Source organism: Chlamydotis macqueenii, chromosome 3 (assembly GCF_036417535.1).
Source record: "Chlamydotis macqueenii isolate bChlMac1 chromosome 3, bChlMac1.mat, whole genome shotgun sequence".
Taxonomy (NCBI): domain Eukaryota; kingdom Metazoa; phylum Chordata; class Aves; order Otidiformes; family Otididae; genus Chlamydotis; species Chlamydotis macqueenii.
This window is the reverse complement of record NC_141558.1, coordinates 59,307,706-59,320,593: the sequence shown is the minus strand read 5'-3', so window position 1 is coordinate 59,320,593 and position 12,888 is coordinate 59,307,706. Positions and strand designations below refer to the sequence as shown.

General features: G+C 36.9%; 1 protein-coding gene across 4 annotated transcripts in view; it reads right to left on the bottom strand.

Moving 5' to 3' along the window:
• Positions 1-12,888, bottom strand: part of LAMA2 (laminin subunit alpha 2) — a 364,351-nt gene that overhangs the window by 147,562 nt on the left and 203,901 nt on the right. For all 4 annotated transcript variants that reach the window (XM_086743476.1, XM_086743477.1, XM_086743478.1 and 1 more), the window contains exons 17-18: positions 7,364-7,491; positions 2,243-2,329 (exon numbers count right to left, since the gene is read on the bottom strand). In XM_086743476.1, coding sequence (XP_086599602.1) covers positions 2,243-2,329; positions 7,364-7,491 — 215 coding nt within the window. The remainder of the gene's footprint in view (positions 1-2,242; positions 2,330-7,363; positions 7,492-12,888) is intronic.

The window sequence follows — 12,888 nt, the reverse complement described above, 5'->3', positions numbered from 1 at the left end:
CAGTTGCTAAAACGAAAGAGAATTTCATGTAAACTCTTTTACCAATTATACAATCACTATTAATAGCAAAAGGCAACATGCCTTCTGCTGTTCATTATTATTGACAGCTGCAGGCACTTCCAAGCAACTTGTTACAATTAAAAGCAAATAGTTCTATGAGCATTGGATTTAATGCCCTAATTTCCAATGGATTTATATCTCATGGTTACAAAGATAAGGGCTGATTATTTGCTGCAGGATGTTGCTATTCAGCAGAGAGTAATCCCTGAGGCTACAGCAGCACTTTTTCCTTGCCCTGTGAAAGTTTTCTTACGGACAGAACATTTAATAATATCTCTCTGTCTCTCACGTTCTCTCTCTCTCTCATGTATTCTCTGCTGTTTAATCAGGTGTGAGTTCACACAGTGTTCTCCCCCTTAGCTATGACATGTCCTGATCTATTAGCCTCTATTCAGTCACTTCTTTTCACAAAACCTTCAGGAACAATTATTATCGTTGAGACCGCCTATCCTTCTGTCAAATTTGGTTGAAATTGACCTACAAGTTCAAATGTATTTGCAGGCAGCCAGGCAGACATGCACAAAAAAGATCACACTAGCCTCATTTCTTTAGGAAGTCAGGCTAAAATCCAAGCCTGCCACTTATTCGAATTCTGTCCTACTGCATCTACAGCCTGTGCTCCACTCGGAAATAGCACTTGTTGCTAATGGAAGCTGTCAATGACCCTGCATTGACAAACTGCCACCAAAGTGCTCTTGATGTGATTTATTCCTGCCGTCATTAACTTCACAGCCCACTAGCTGAAAGAAGGTGATGACTTCCAAGACCGACAGGAAAAGACAGGCAGAAATAGCACGCAGCAGGAGCAGACTCAGTGATGATGGGTGGAAACAGGTGACAGTCTGCACTCTCACTTTAGGACAGAACCAGCACACCAGGGGATTTAAAAGGAAGTAGTTGTACATGTAAATTGGGAAGACAGGAGTAGGGGGTGATTCACAGTGTATGGTCAGGTTTCTGCTTTCCTCATTGGCTCTTCCTCTTGGATCATTTCTACTTTCCCTCACCCCAGCCTGAATATTGTAAGTCTTCATTCAGAGGCCTTACCTTTTTTAAGCGTTTACACTGGAAAATGCTGTAAGCACCTCACTGAAGTGCCAAATAGCAAAAGCCTACTAAGAAACAGAAGTGCCATGTTTTCATGCCCCATAACTGTCCAGCCAGGTGTTAGACAGTTATCTGGCCGCCCTATCCCCTGTTAAAAAAGTGTCATTTGCAGGGTCACAGGAGTCTGGGATCATGGAGCCAAAGCCAATGCTGATTCATCATGACCTCCAAACAAGTAGCAGAGGTCCCTTAGCACACTAACTGGTCTTGAAAGCTGTTCCATCCACGCGAAATCCCAAGGGATGGCAAGGTGTGCAGACACAGTGATGATATCCCTTTTCTATGTGGTCTCGCATCCTGTGGAAGGGGATTCCAGGGAGCTTAGCTCCAGCATTCACACTAGCCTTCTGTTTCATTTAAATTCTGCATGTGATCCTTTCAGAATAACAGGATATAAGAAGAGGAGAGAACTTTTTCTCTCAGTACTACCATGTCAGTGAGATCTGTCATAGCCAAAGACAGACTAGACGTATTTGTTTAATTTGTCTTTTGTATAGGAAGCAATGAAGTGTGGGAAATATAAATTGATCTTTTCTATGTATTTGTCAAAGAGAAATATTTTTTTTGTCATTAAAACAAAGACTTCAACAGGAAACTAGAAGCAACAAAAATGTTAAAACGTTCTTTTAAAAATAATTAAAATCAACAAATAACTTATTGGAAGGGCTGTATTTTCACTGCATACTAACTTCTCTAAAAGAGGCATCAGTAATTTATTGCATACCTGATTCACCATGCTCCAAATATTCAAATGACAAAAGAGACAAAATAATTATAAAAATCTCAGAAGAGTGACAGAAAAGCTAGAAGAATAATTTTTAAAAGACTCTTGCTTCTCAGCAAATGCTTCTTGCAAGCTTTGCACTTTACCATAAAGTAATAAAAGAAGCACTAGAAATATGCAAATGCACAGACACAATATCAGAGGAAGATGGACAGGAATTTCTTCAGTGAGTTTCAGAACAGAGAAAGGGAATGAGATGAGAAAGGGAAGTAATAAAAAGGTAGAACAGTTCCAAATGATCAATACTTCTGTTTCAGATCTCACAGGATTAAAAGCATGGTGCTTGCTCACCTTTCACAGCGTGGTCCCACGTACCCAGCTGAGCATTCATCGCACATTAATCCACGGCTTCGGTCAAAATGGCATGTCGGGCTAAAGCTGTGTTGTTGATATTGGGTAAGAACAGGGACAAGGAAGAAACACAAATAAAAGATGGTTAGCAGCATAGCGCTCTTCTCACTTCAGAGATCGTTAATTTTCAAAATAGTGCCCAGAAAAAGATGATTCTGGTCTAGGACAAGGGGCTTAACTTTGACTCCAGCAAATAGAATTTGGAATGACTTTGCTATTTCTGTGACACTGAATATAGAGTAACGGATGGCAGCATCCCAATAGCCTGTTATTACGGGACTTGAGCCTGCCACCGAGTGGTCTGGCTAACATTAAAAAAAGCAGGAATGTACAGCTGTTTGTGCCCCTGAGGGCCTGGCAAAACAATCTATGCCATAATGTGGCCCCTATATAAAATCTTTCTGAAGGAGAACTGTTTTGAGAGCTCCGTTAACTCTGTGTAAAACTGGCTTTGAAAGGAACGCAGTGAACAAGAAAGGGGAGGGGCAAAAAGGGAAATATCTGCTGCAGCTTCCCAGAGAGTGCATTTGAGAAAATCACATGCCAATGACCTCAAGCAAGAGGCCAGGAAGACATGCTGAAGTTTAAGAATAGCTTGCAGAGTAGAAAGATTTACCTCTTTGCTACGCTATACTTATTTTTAGCTGGTTTTTTTAATAAATGGGGATACTGTAGGTATTTGCAAGCTCCACCTCTCGATGTCTGTGTTTAACTCTGAACTGTGCTCCTTCACTGATTAGCAGTTTTCTTTCCATAATCGTTCTTTCTCAACACACTTCTTTTGTGAGGAAACCTCCTGACGCTCTAAAAGACACTGCCCAGAAGACGAGGCAACCTGTTCTTCTATCATTCTGGAGTGATTATTAGAGACAGAAACATAGGGCTTCATCTAAATAATGATAATCAATTCTAGTCAACAAAATCAGGAGAGGAGAGGGTGCATAGTAGGGTGACTTCACAATAGGAAAACAGAGCACGTATCTGAAAAGAAGACACTAAACTTACCTTTTGGTAAGTTTCTGGAAAATAATAGGCACACAGAAGACAGAAAAGCTTAATTTGGATCATCTAATGTGAATACTTGCTGGTGACTGGACCTCACTTCTCAGGAGTCATTCATCTTACAATCTGACCTCAGTTACACTTTATTCTGTTTCTGTTATAGATTCTTTCCATTTACAAATACCCTGGCAATTTACCCCACATACATAAAAGAGATTAATAAGAAAAATGTGGGAAGGTCAGGTCCAGTAAACAGTTGGGATTTTCCTCTTTCCCATGATTACATTTGTGTTTTTCTGCAATGTCATTCAATTACGAATAGATACTCAAACGCTTGAGGAGCAAGTTGAAGAAAAAAATTGTTTCTATTAACTATTTAAAACAATTCTACTTTAAAATAGCAATTAAAGCAATTTTCAACTGAGGTACATATTATCATTGAGTCTAAACAGCAGGACCTGACTTATTTCAAATAACATCCTGCTTGTCAGTCCCAGCCTCACTCTTCCTAAGAGCTACATGGGAAACTTTGTAGAGATGCTATCACAGCTCATTACAATATTGCATAAGATGGACTGTACTACAGTTCCATCAAGAGCTCTAAATTCAACTGCATAAATTTTAAACAATAACTAAGTACTTATTATTACTAAGCAATAATAATTAATAGCAGAATTTCCATGTTGTAAGGGTTATGCTTAGATCTAGCACCCTTTGATTCTTTCTCTAACTTAATAGTCATTCCTCACTAAACATTAATATATTGAGGAATTCCCATCTGCACACTATAAAGGAAATATGTGATAGCACAGTAAGAAAAGAGTTTATCTTCCTGATTACTTAGAATCTCATTACTCACTAGTGATAAATACTAACAAACGGTGTATATTGATCTGTCAAAACAAGCTTCAAAAAAATTTAAGTCTCTCTTGATTCATCATCACTCTTTTCAGGTTTTACATATGGCAACAACATCAATACCAGGCAGGGCACAAGACAAGAATGAATACACAGTATGGGTACACATGCAATAGTTCTGTGTTGGGAGACAGAGCTTCCTCCTAAAGGCATACAAGTATGTTACAGAAAACATCTCTTGGGAATAAGTTTTGTAATTTTATTTAATTCTTCAAGAAAATATTAACATTCTGAGACCAACTCAAATTCCTAGTTCACATGCTATGAGTTTGTGATCTTCCCAGGCTGAGTGAGACATCTTCTATCTCCCATTTCCAGTGACACAACATTCCTGTCAGGGTCTTCATTATCCATATTGAGTTTATTGCCACTTCAAAAGAACACCACCAATTATCCCAAACATCTACATTTGATAGAAATAATTTTGTAGTAACATGTTTGACAGTCTCTGGGGAAAATAAATCAGTTCATTTGAAACTACTTAAAGATTAAGAATGTTAGAACAGTTTGTAAGAGTGATGCACTAATGAGAAGAGATAAAATGAAGAAGTTAAGTGTGCATTACATATGCCATTTATAATGCTAATATTGATCTCACTTGCATCATATAAGCACAACTATGGAGATATGTGTGAAAAGAGGAAAATACAGTCCAGGATCTAGAAAACAAGCTTAAACAATTTAATTTTGGTTTCCTGATTTCACCAAGCATTCTCTCCTGACATATGGCAAGTCACTTATCACTGCTGTGGCTTCAGAAGGCAGTTTTAAGATTGGCTTCAGTGATTGCGTATGGAAACTGTTGCCATTAGGAAACCGGAGAGAGAATGAGCAGCAGTTAAATCAGCTTCAGTTAACTATAGAACAACACCATCACCTCCACATTTCTAAAATGCATAGAACAGTTCTCCTCTACTTTCTGTGGCATTGAAAAGAAAGACTTATGCACTGTGAAAATAGTGATGGGAACCATTATAAACATAATAAAGAAATAAGACACCGCTATAAAAGGCAAAACTAATTTCTTAATAGAAATATATATCAGAGATTCATTACATGAACAATATTCTCTGTGCACCAGGAACTTAGTATTAAGCTTAGAGACCTACAGATGCTCTATCATGCCATGTTAGTACTCAAATACTACAGGAATTAAAATCTATAGACAGCGATTTATAATCATTTGTACATAAATTAGTCACTTGTTAGGTTGTTCAGAAATAACATGACATTTACTAACTCTGTATAGTGACATGAGTTTAGTAGAAATTTCTTTATTTATGTGAAGGATGTGTGAAGGAATTCGAATTGTTTATATATATTATCCCTAGCATACCAAACTCACTGCCAACTAAGTAAGAAAAAAAAAAAAAAGAATATTTTAACAGCCTTCAGGTAGCACATTAAATCTTTAATAACCTCTTTTTTTCCTCATAAACAAATTTAACAATTGGTATAGAATTGTAAAGCCATAAGAGCTTGAACCTTATGATGTGTTCTACAAAGCTTGAGGATGTTGTTGACAGTTTTGCTTTTGTCAATTTTAGAAATAGGAAGCTATTGCACAAGTCTAATGTGGGGCTAAACTTTGTAGGGTGCAGGACACCCACAGTTTCACAGTTCAAGAACATTTATATTCTGTGTTTGTTTTGTACCTGTATTTTTCAAGAAAATGAAACACTACAAAGGGGAGTCTCTTGTTCAATTTCAAAAAAAGGGAAGTAAAGCAGCTAGAACTCTGATGAATATGTAATAGAGGTCTCCAGACATTTTGCCAATAAAAAACTAAATTCAATCTATTTGACTTGGTTTGTTGCACATCTGCACAAGATATAAATGTGATAGTGTTTTTCCTGCAGTGTTCTCAAACAAGAGAAAGATAATTAATTAACTATGCAAGGAAATACTAAGTATGCAAAAGCAATGAGGATGTCAGAGGAGCCATGCCTGAGCAGCAGACATACTAAGTCCATGTATATTTAATACAACCAACTGATGAGCTGGTGTATCAGGAAGGGATGCTACAATCCTCTGAAATTTCTGCTGATAAGTGGCTAGATCCCTGCCTTGATCAGTGCAATTTTAATAGGACACAATGACCCTGTAGGCAACAGACTTAGCCTGAACTACTTAACAGCAAAATCTGGTTCACTGTCATGTACCTTACGCTGGCAAACTGCCATTCAGATCATGTTCTCCTCTTTACTAGCATCTTACAGAGATCCCTCTCTAGGCAGGTGTTAGTCACGCATTTTGCCCTGTAAACCTTAAGAAATACTCTTTATACCCTTAAATAGTAAAGTGCATTTCATTGACAGAATCTGACTTCTGTTTTGGGAAAAATGGGGTGAAATAGAAGATGCAGGACTGAAGGGGGGAAAAAAAAAAAAGTAACTCCAGTAGATTTATCAGCTCTTATAGCCACTTAAAACTTTTAAGCTGTGTGAAGAGCTCAGGATGATATTGTTACCGACTAGGACAAAACCAATTAAAAAATGTTAAGCCAGTTGGGCTACTAAATTGTAGGTAGCAAGTAGCAGCTTTTATAATGAAGGAAACATTTGGTTTTAGATTTGAGCGTTGCTTAACTTTTCACTATTACTTTTATTTAATAGAACAAATTCATAATTATTAATCTGAGATATGCTGACAAAATACTTTCACTTGCAAAATCTAAGGCTGAATTCAGACTCCAAATCAATCAACATTATCATTGAATGTTGACTAGAAGAAAAGCAAAATTAAAGGTGGAAGAAATCACTATTTTATCTGATCAACATAAATTGAATTTAAATTCAATTTAAAATCCCCACATTTCAAATCAGTAAATTCCCCTTTAAAACAAGAAACAACTACTCTTAAGGAGAATAGAAAAGCAAACACTAGTTATTGATTCAAAGAGCAATCATCCAAATTCCGTGTTATTCCTTCTAGCTCAGACTCATCCAGCTTTTGATTTTTGCCTTTCAGCAAAGCTAAGCAGTCTGTACAATTGTAAAAAGAGAATAGAAGTTTATACTGCAAAATATATTATTTGATTAAAACACAAAGAATCTCAAGTACACATGCAAAAGTATAAATTAAGAAGTTACACAATTTACTAAGTGAAAAAGCGTAATATGCAATAGACAGACATCTTACTTGTTAGAAGGTATATTTAGGGGGCAAGCACACAGCTGACAGTCTTCAGCTGTCCCCTTTGTAGGATCACCATAGAAGCCAGGAAGACATCTATCACAATGTGAACCACCTGTGTTGTGTTTACAGTCCTAAACAGAAGATTAAAAATACAAATTCACAATTAGAGAACTTAGATATGGAAAGTCCTTGAAGGTCATTCACCTAGCACATCCCCTCAACAGGATTGTAAGAGGTCTGCAACATATATTCTAATTTTCTGCTGCTGATTGTGAACCAGTTCTAGAGATCAACTGTCACAATCATTGCTTCATAAATATCAGGTATTTGTGTTCTTTTGGATAATTTTTCTTTATGTAAAACAAACAAACAGAAAAACCATAATTAACTGCAGACCTTTATCATACCATACATATCACCATACAATGGCCACATTATTGTTATAGCTTGCTAAAAGAAAACCAGCCTTCAGAGCAGCACAAACCAGGTTTACTATTACAGTCTTGCCACTGGCCATATTTTGTTAGTGTTCAGATGTTGATCCTAGAAATACAGCCCAGTCTATATAATTTATAAAAATGAATTATTACATTTCACATATATGTGCATTAGCTCATTTTATAAGGTATATGGCTAGCCGTATACTAAATATATTTGTGAACAGTAGCAAAGCTTGAATTACTTAATTAATACTTGTTCGCTGGAATTGCATCCAGACTATTTTATAAGTAGAAATAAGGACAAGTATACTGTATATAGGGCCCTATCCAACAATTTGTGTTCCTGTATATGACTGGCTTTCAGCATATAAGAGACAATTTATCTCAGCATGTGAAACATCCAATGTACTACATAAAAATGGCAGCAATAGATCTGCACTTTCGTATATAACCTTTAGCTTGATCTCAAATTAAATGATCTTTTGGCAGAATGGGAGGTGGTCCCCTGAGAACAGACTTCCCATGATGACTTGTAAGAACCAAGTTTTAAAAAGTAATCACCCCTTCTATTCTTCTTCCTCCTCACCATATTGAATTTAGAAATTCTAAAGAATTTGGCAGAATCCACGACAGGCTCAGCAAATTAGTTTTCTGGCTTAGACCCTTTCTTTTTTCTCGACACATTTTTAGCACACCACACTATTCCTTTCACTGCTATTTGCCACAAGACACCCAAGTGTATTCCCCTCAGTGTGAAAACAGAGAGCAGAAGAAATGGTCTTGGCTCCTAAATGCCATCTTGATGTGCTTCAGTATAGACTGAAAAAGCATACAGCAACTTGAAAAGGCCAAAACGAAAGCCATGAGAAATATTTTATTTAATGAGTTGTGTTCTCATCTCATTTACACAATGGGCCAGATCAAATCTAGAATCTGTTTCACCCAAGCTGCTGCTTAAGAACTTTTGAGGTGTTTTTTTTTTTAAAGGTGTAGGAATTTCCAAACTTATGATTTAATTTAAAATATTTTAAAGAGCACTTTAAAATTGTCTTCTCATTTGCTGTAAGTCATGCATATGATACTGACTGATAACAGCATTACTGTCTGAAAGACACAACGTATCCTCATTAAAGAAAATGGCACTATACTAAGGAACACTGATTTCTTCTTCAGGACTTTCCAGGATTGCAATGATTTGCAGAAAGTTGTGCTCTGCATAGTCAGTACCATACATTTGGGCAGCTTAAAAAGCACAATACCCTTTTCAGTCATTAGCAGACTGGATTCAAAAGGATCTGTCTCTAGAAATGCTATTTGCTCTTTTAAAGGATGCATTCTTATTGCTTCTGTATACAATCAGCATATCTTTGAAATGAAAGTATTAGTCACATTGCATTTTTTACATATTTGGTAGATTGCGAGCTAATACCAATTATTGTGACTGTTAGTCAAACAAAAATTACAGCTTTAGAACCGTCAGCTGGGTTAAATTCTACTTCATGAGGTCATTTAAGTCCATTTGATTGTTACTTTAAGTGCTGTAATTCAAAAAGAATCTATAGGCCATGAAAAAGTAGCTGGGAACATTAAGATATGCTTTTAGAAGATGTGACAAAAATAATTTAAGTGTTTCAAAAGAAAAATCCTTTGCAATTCAACTTTTTTAAGGCATCATGTCAAATTATTTGTACTTTTTCCAAAAAATAATGGATTCTTCTTTTGTGTTAAGTTTAGCTTTAAATATCCTCAGACATATCTTAATGTTTTTGAAGAATATGAATGGCTTATATGTCAAAGATGTTATTAAAGTGAAAGGAGCTAAGACACTGTTTTAAAGCTATACATCTCTTACAGAGTGGTATTTGCAGCTTCTGCTTTTTTAAAGTAGAAAACCTGAAACTTTCCATTTTGCAGGAAAACAATTCATGCTACAAAGAGCTGACCTTCTTCTCTTTGATTAATTATTTTCCGAAACTCTAATGTCAGTCATTTTCACATACTGTGTCTAATTCTCCTCAATCCAGATCTCTTTATCTGCTTACATCCTCACCATGAATAAAAAAAAAAAAAAAAACAGAAGAGAACTCCATACATACAGTACCAAAATCTGAGCATATGTTGCACTGTGTATACGTTTAGAGTTTAGCTGAGAAATAATGATTTTCTCCCTGAGCCAGTCCGATTTTGCAGGGAAAAAGAACGAGGATTACGTAGCATGCAGACATGATATAATTTACCTATGCATCAGTGATGCATTCAACTTTATACTAATTTGCCAAATTTTAGATCGCTTTAAGTACTGAAGTAGACAAGCTATTAGCCCTTCCAAAGATACTATCAACACTCATGAAAAATTTGTGTTTTCTTGGTATCAATTGGTTGAATCTCAGTTTGAAACTTGCCAAATGTACAACAATGGTTTGAGTATCATCTAGTTTGAGCAATGTCTAATTATACTGAGAGTATTTCCTTAAAACATGCTTAAGTCTGTGAAGTCTTAATTTCATGTTCATAGAAACACTGAATTATTTTTTTGGTGTCACAAGACTAGATATAAAAAAGATCATGATCAACTGTCCCTAACCTGCCTGGTACATTATATACACTTCCTTTTTTTTTCTCCTTCAAAACATAGCTTGTTCCAACACATTGATCTAGTGGTGTTGGTAAAATCAATGCCTTGTTCCACAGATCCACAGACTTGGTAGCTAGGAACAATTTTATGCCCAAATTTTTATGCTTTCAAATTCCAGGTACTGGATCTCAAACTAATTTGAATGCATCAATTTTCTGGACTTCTTATCTCCGATAACCATTAACCTTCACTTAGAAAAACTCTGAGTAAGCAACTTCTTTTTGTCCAAAATTTCATGTATGATTCAGACCTTGTTGCCCAAAGACTTTATCGCTGATGTCCTGAAGTGTGTTTTGCACTATTTCCTACTGAGCCAGCTCTCTCCCCTTGTAAAAAAGCAAATTAACATTTTTATGCCCAGTGTAGGGAACCCTAAATTCACACCAAAAACCACTCCTGCTTCGCTGCATACGCAGCTGAGTGTATATAAATAAGGAAAGAAAGAGTCTGGATAGAAGGCTAGTGATGAAAATGAAACTTTAATCAGGGAGTACAACTGAATCCAAGATGGTGCCTTCAGCATGCTGCTGCCCATCCTCAGGATATCTGTCACAGAGACAACCAGGGAAGTTGTTAGTTTAAGCTAGTCAAAGTGAAAGGCTAAGCCTGAGTGCCTGTTTTAGTATATTTCCTGGCCATCTAGACCAGACAATGGTATTATCTCTTTGGGAACATGAATATTCTCTTCTAGCATTTTATAACTACCATAACGTCAAGATTACACGGACAATAGCTCTGATGCTGGCCTCTGTTGACATGGTATGTGCCATTTACGCACACAGAAATAAACCACTGCCACAGTCCAGCCCCCATCAGGACCAGATGATGCAGTCTCTCTCTCACTCCCTCCCCCCTCACCCTCCAGTGGGACAGAAGGGAGAACTGGTAAACAAAAAAAAAAACCAAACAAACAAAAAAAAAAAAAACACCCAGCAAAAAACAAGTGGGTTGAGACGGAACAAAAAATAAATTTAACAGCAATAATAGAAGAAAACAAAAAAAAAAGATGGAAAAGAAACACAGTATAATGGCTTACAACAAATCTCCACACCTAGTTTCTTCCAAGTAACAGCAGGGTCCCCTCAGCACCCTCCTCACTTATACACTGAGCATGATGTCAGATGGGATGGAATAGCCTCTTGGCTAATTTGGGTAAATTAACCCCAGCTGTTAGCTAATTAGTTAATTATCCCAGCTGGGTGCCCCAGCCATAGAGGCCACCAGCTCCAGTTCTCCACCCAGCTCAGGTGAATATTAACTCTATCCTAGCCAGGACCAGCACAACCACAAACTGGATGCCACTGTGGACTGCCCACTTAGCAATCTGAGCATATTTTAGGGGAGAAAGAACTACTTTCTCCGGGCTTACTAATGGGAATGTAGTATCCTGCAAGGAAGGAAACACCTTGAAATGCGTTTGCTTTTCACAAGGTTTAGGTTTAACCAACCTCCTAAAGCTACCACAAATGTGTGTGTGTAATACTGCAAGAGTATTTCTGAATGTTAGAACTTGCTCTATGTACCAAAGCAGTTAGATATATCACAATGGCAATGAGAATGATGTATCATGCAGCTCTATATGGTTGCTGTGGGGATCAAAGGGCTTTGCAGGTTACTGCAAGGTAGGCGGTAAAATGAGCTTTTTATGCAGGCCTATGTCGAAGCAGATGATTTGAGCTTTTATCATGAGTCAAAAACATATTTCAGCTGCTTTTCAACTACATTTCAAAGCTAAGGAAGAGCAAAAAGAAGAATCATATCAGTAAATTAGGTGCCTAAATTGTCTGTTGTATTACTGAAAAAAACACTATGAATAATAATAAGGAGGCCAAAAGGCTGTGTAAACCTCAATAGAAAGAATGCCTTTGATGTGAAACATTTCTCTTTTTCAGCATTCAGACTTCTCTCTCTTTCACTTCAAAAGGCTTATGATCCAAATTGAATAGCAGCATTTAATAGCCTGCATGGATACTAACCAATCTAACTTCACTTACAGTGTTTTCAAAGTAAGCTGCAAGAAAATCCTGAACTGATTTTAAGCTCCCTATGCACCTCTTCTTTATAGGATGATCTAGTATAAGCTCACACAGAACATATAAAATACAGAATGCTTGATAAGGCATATAGATTAAAGTACATTTTCAACTGGTTATTTTCCACCTCCTCATCAATGCTGTGTTATCTCTACACCAGCATGCTTGAAACATCAGAAGGGGGAGCTCTACTGTCTCAGTCAATAGCTCACCTCAGCTGAAAAGTGAAAAAGCACTACAATACGCAACTATGCGGTCTTCTCTCACATTCAGGCTGGTGCTATAGACAAAAATAGAGGGAATTTGTGCAAGGGCTAATACCTGAGGACACAGAAGCAAGCAACCTCAGAACTCACATCTGGATATGCACCCCTAAGCAAAATAGTCAATATACCTTAAATTGGATTTCCTCTTCCTTTT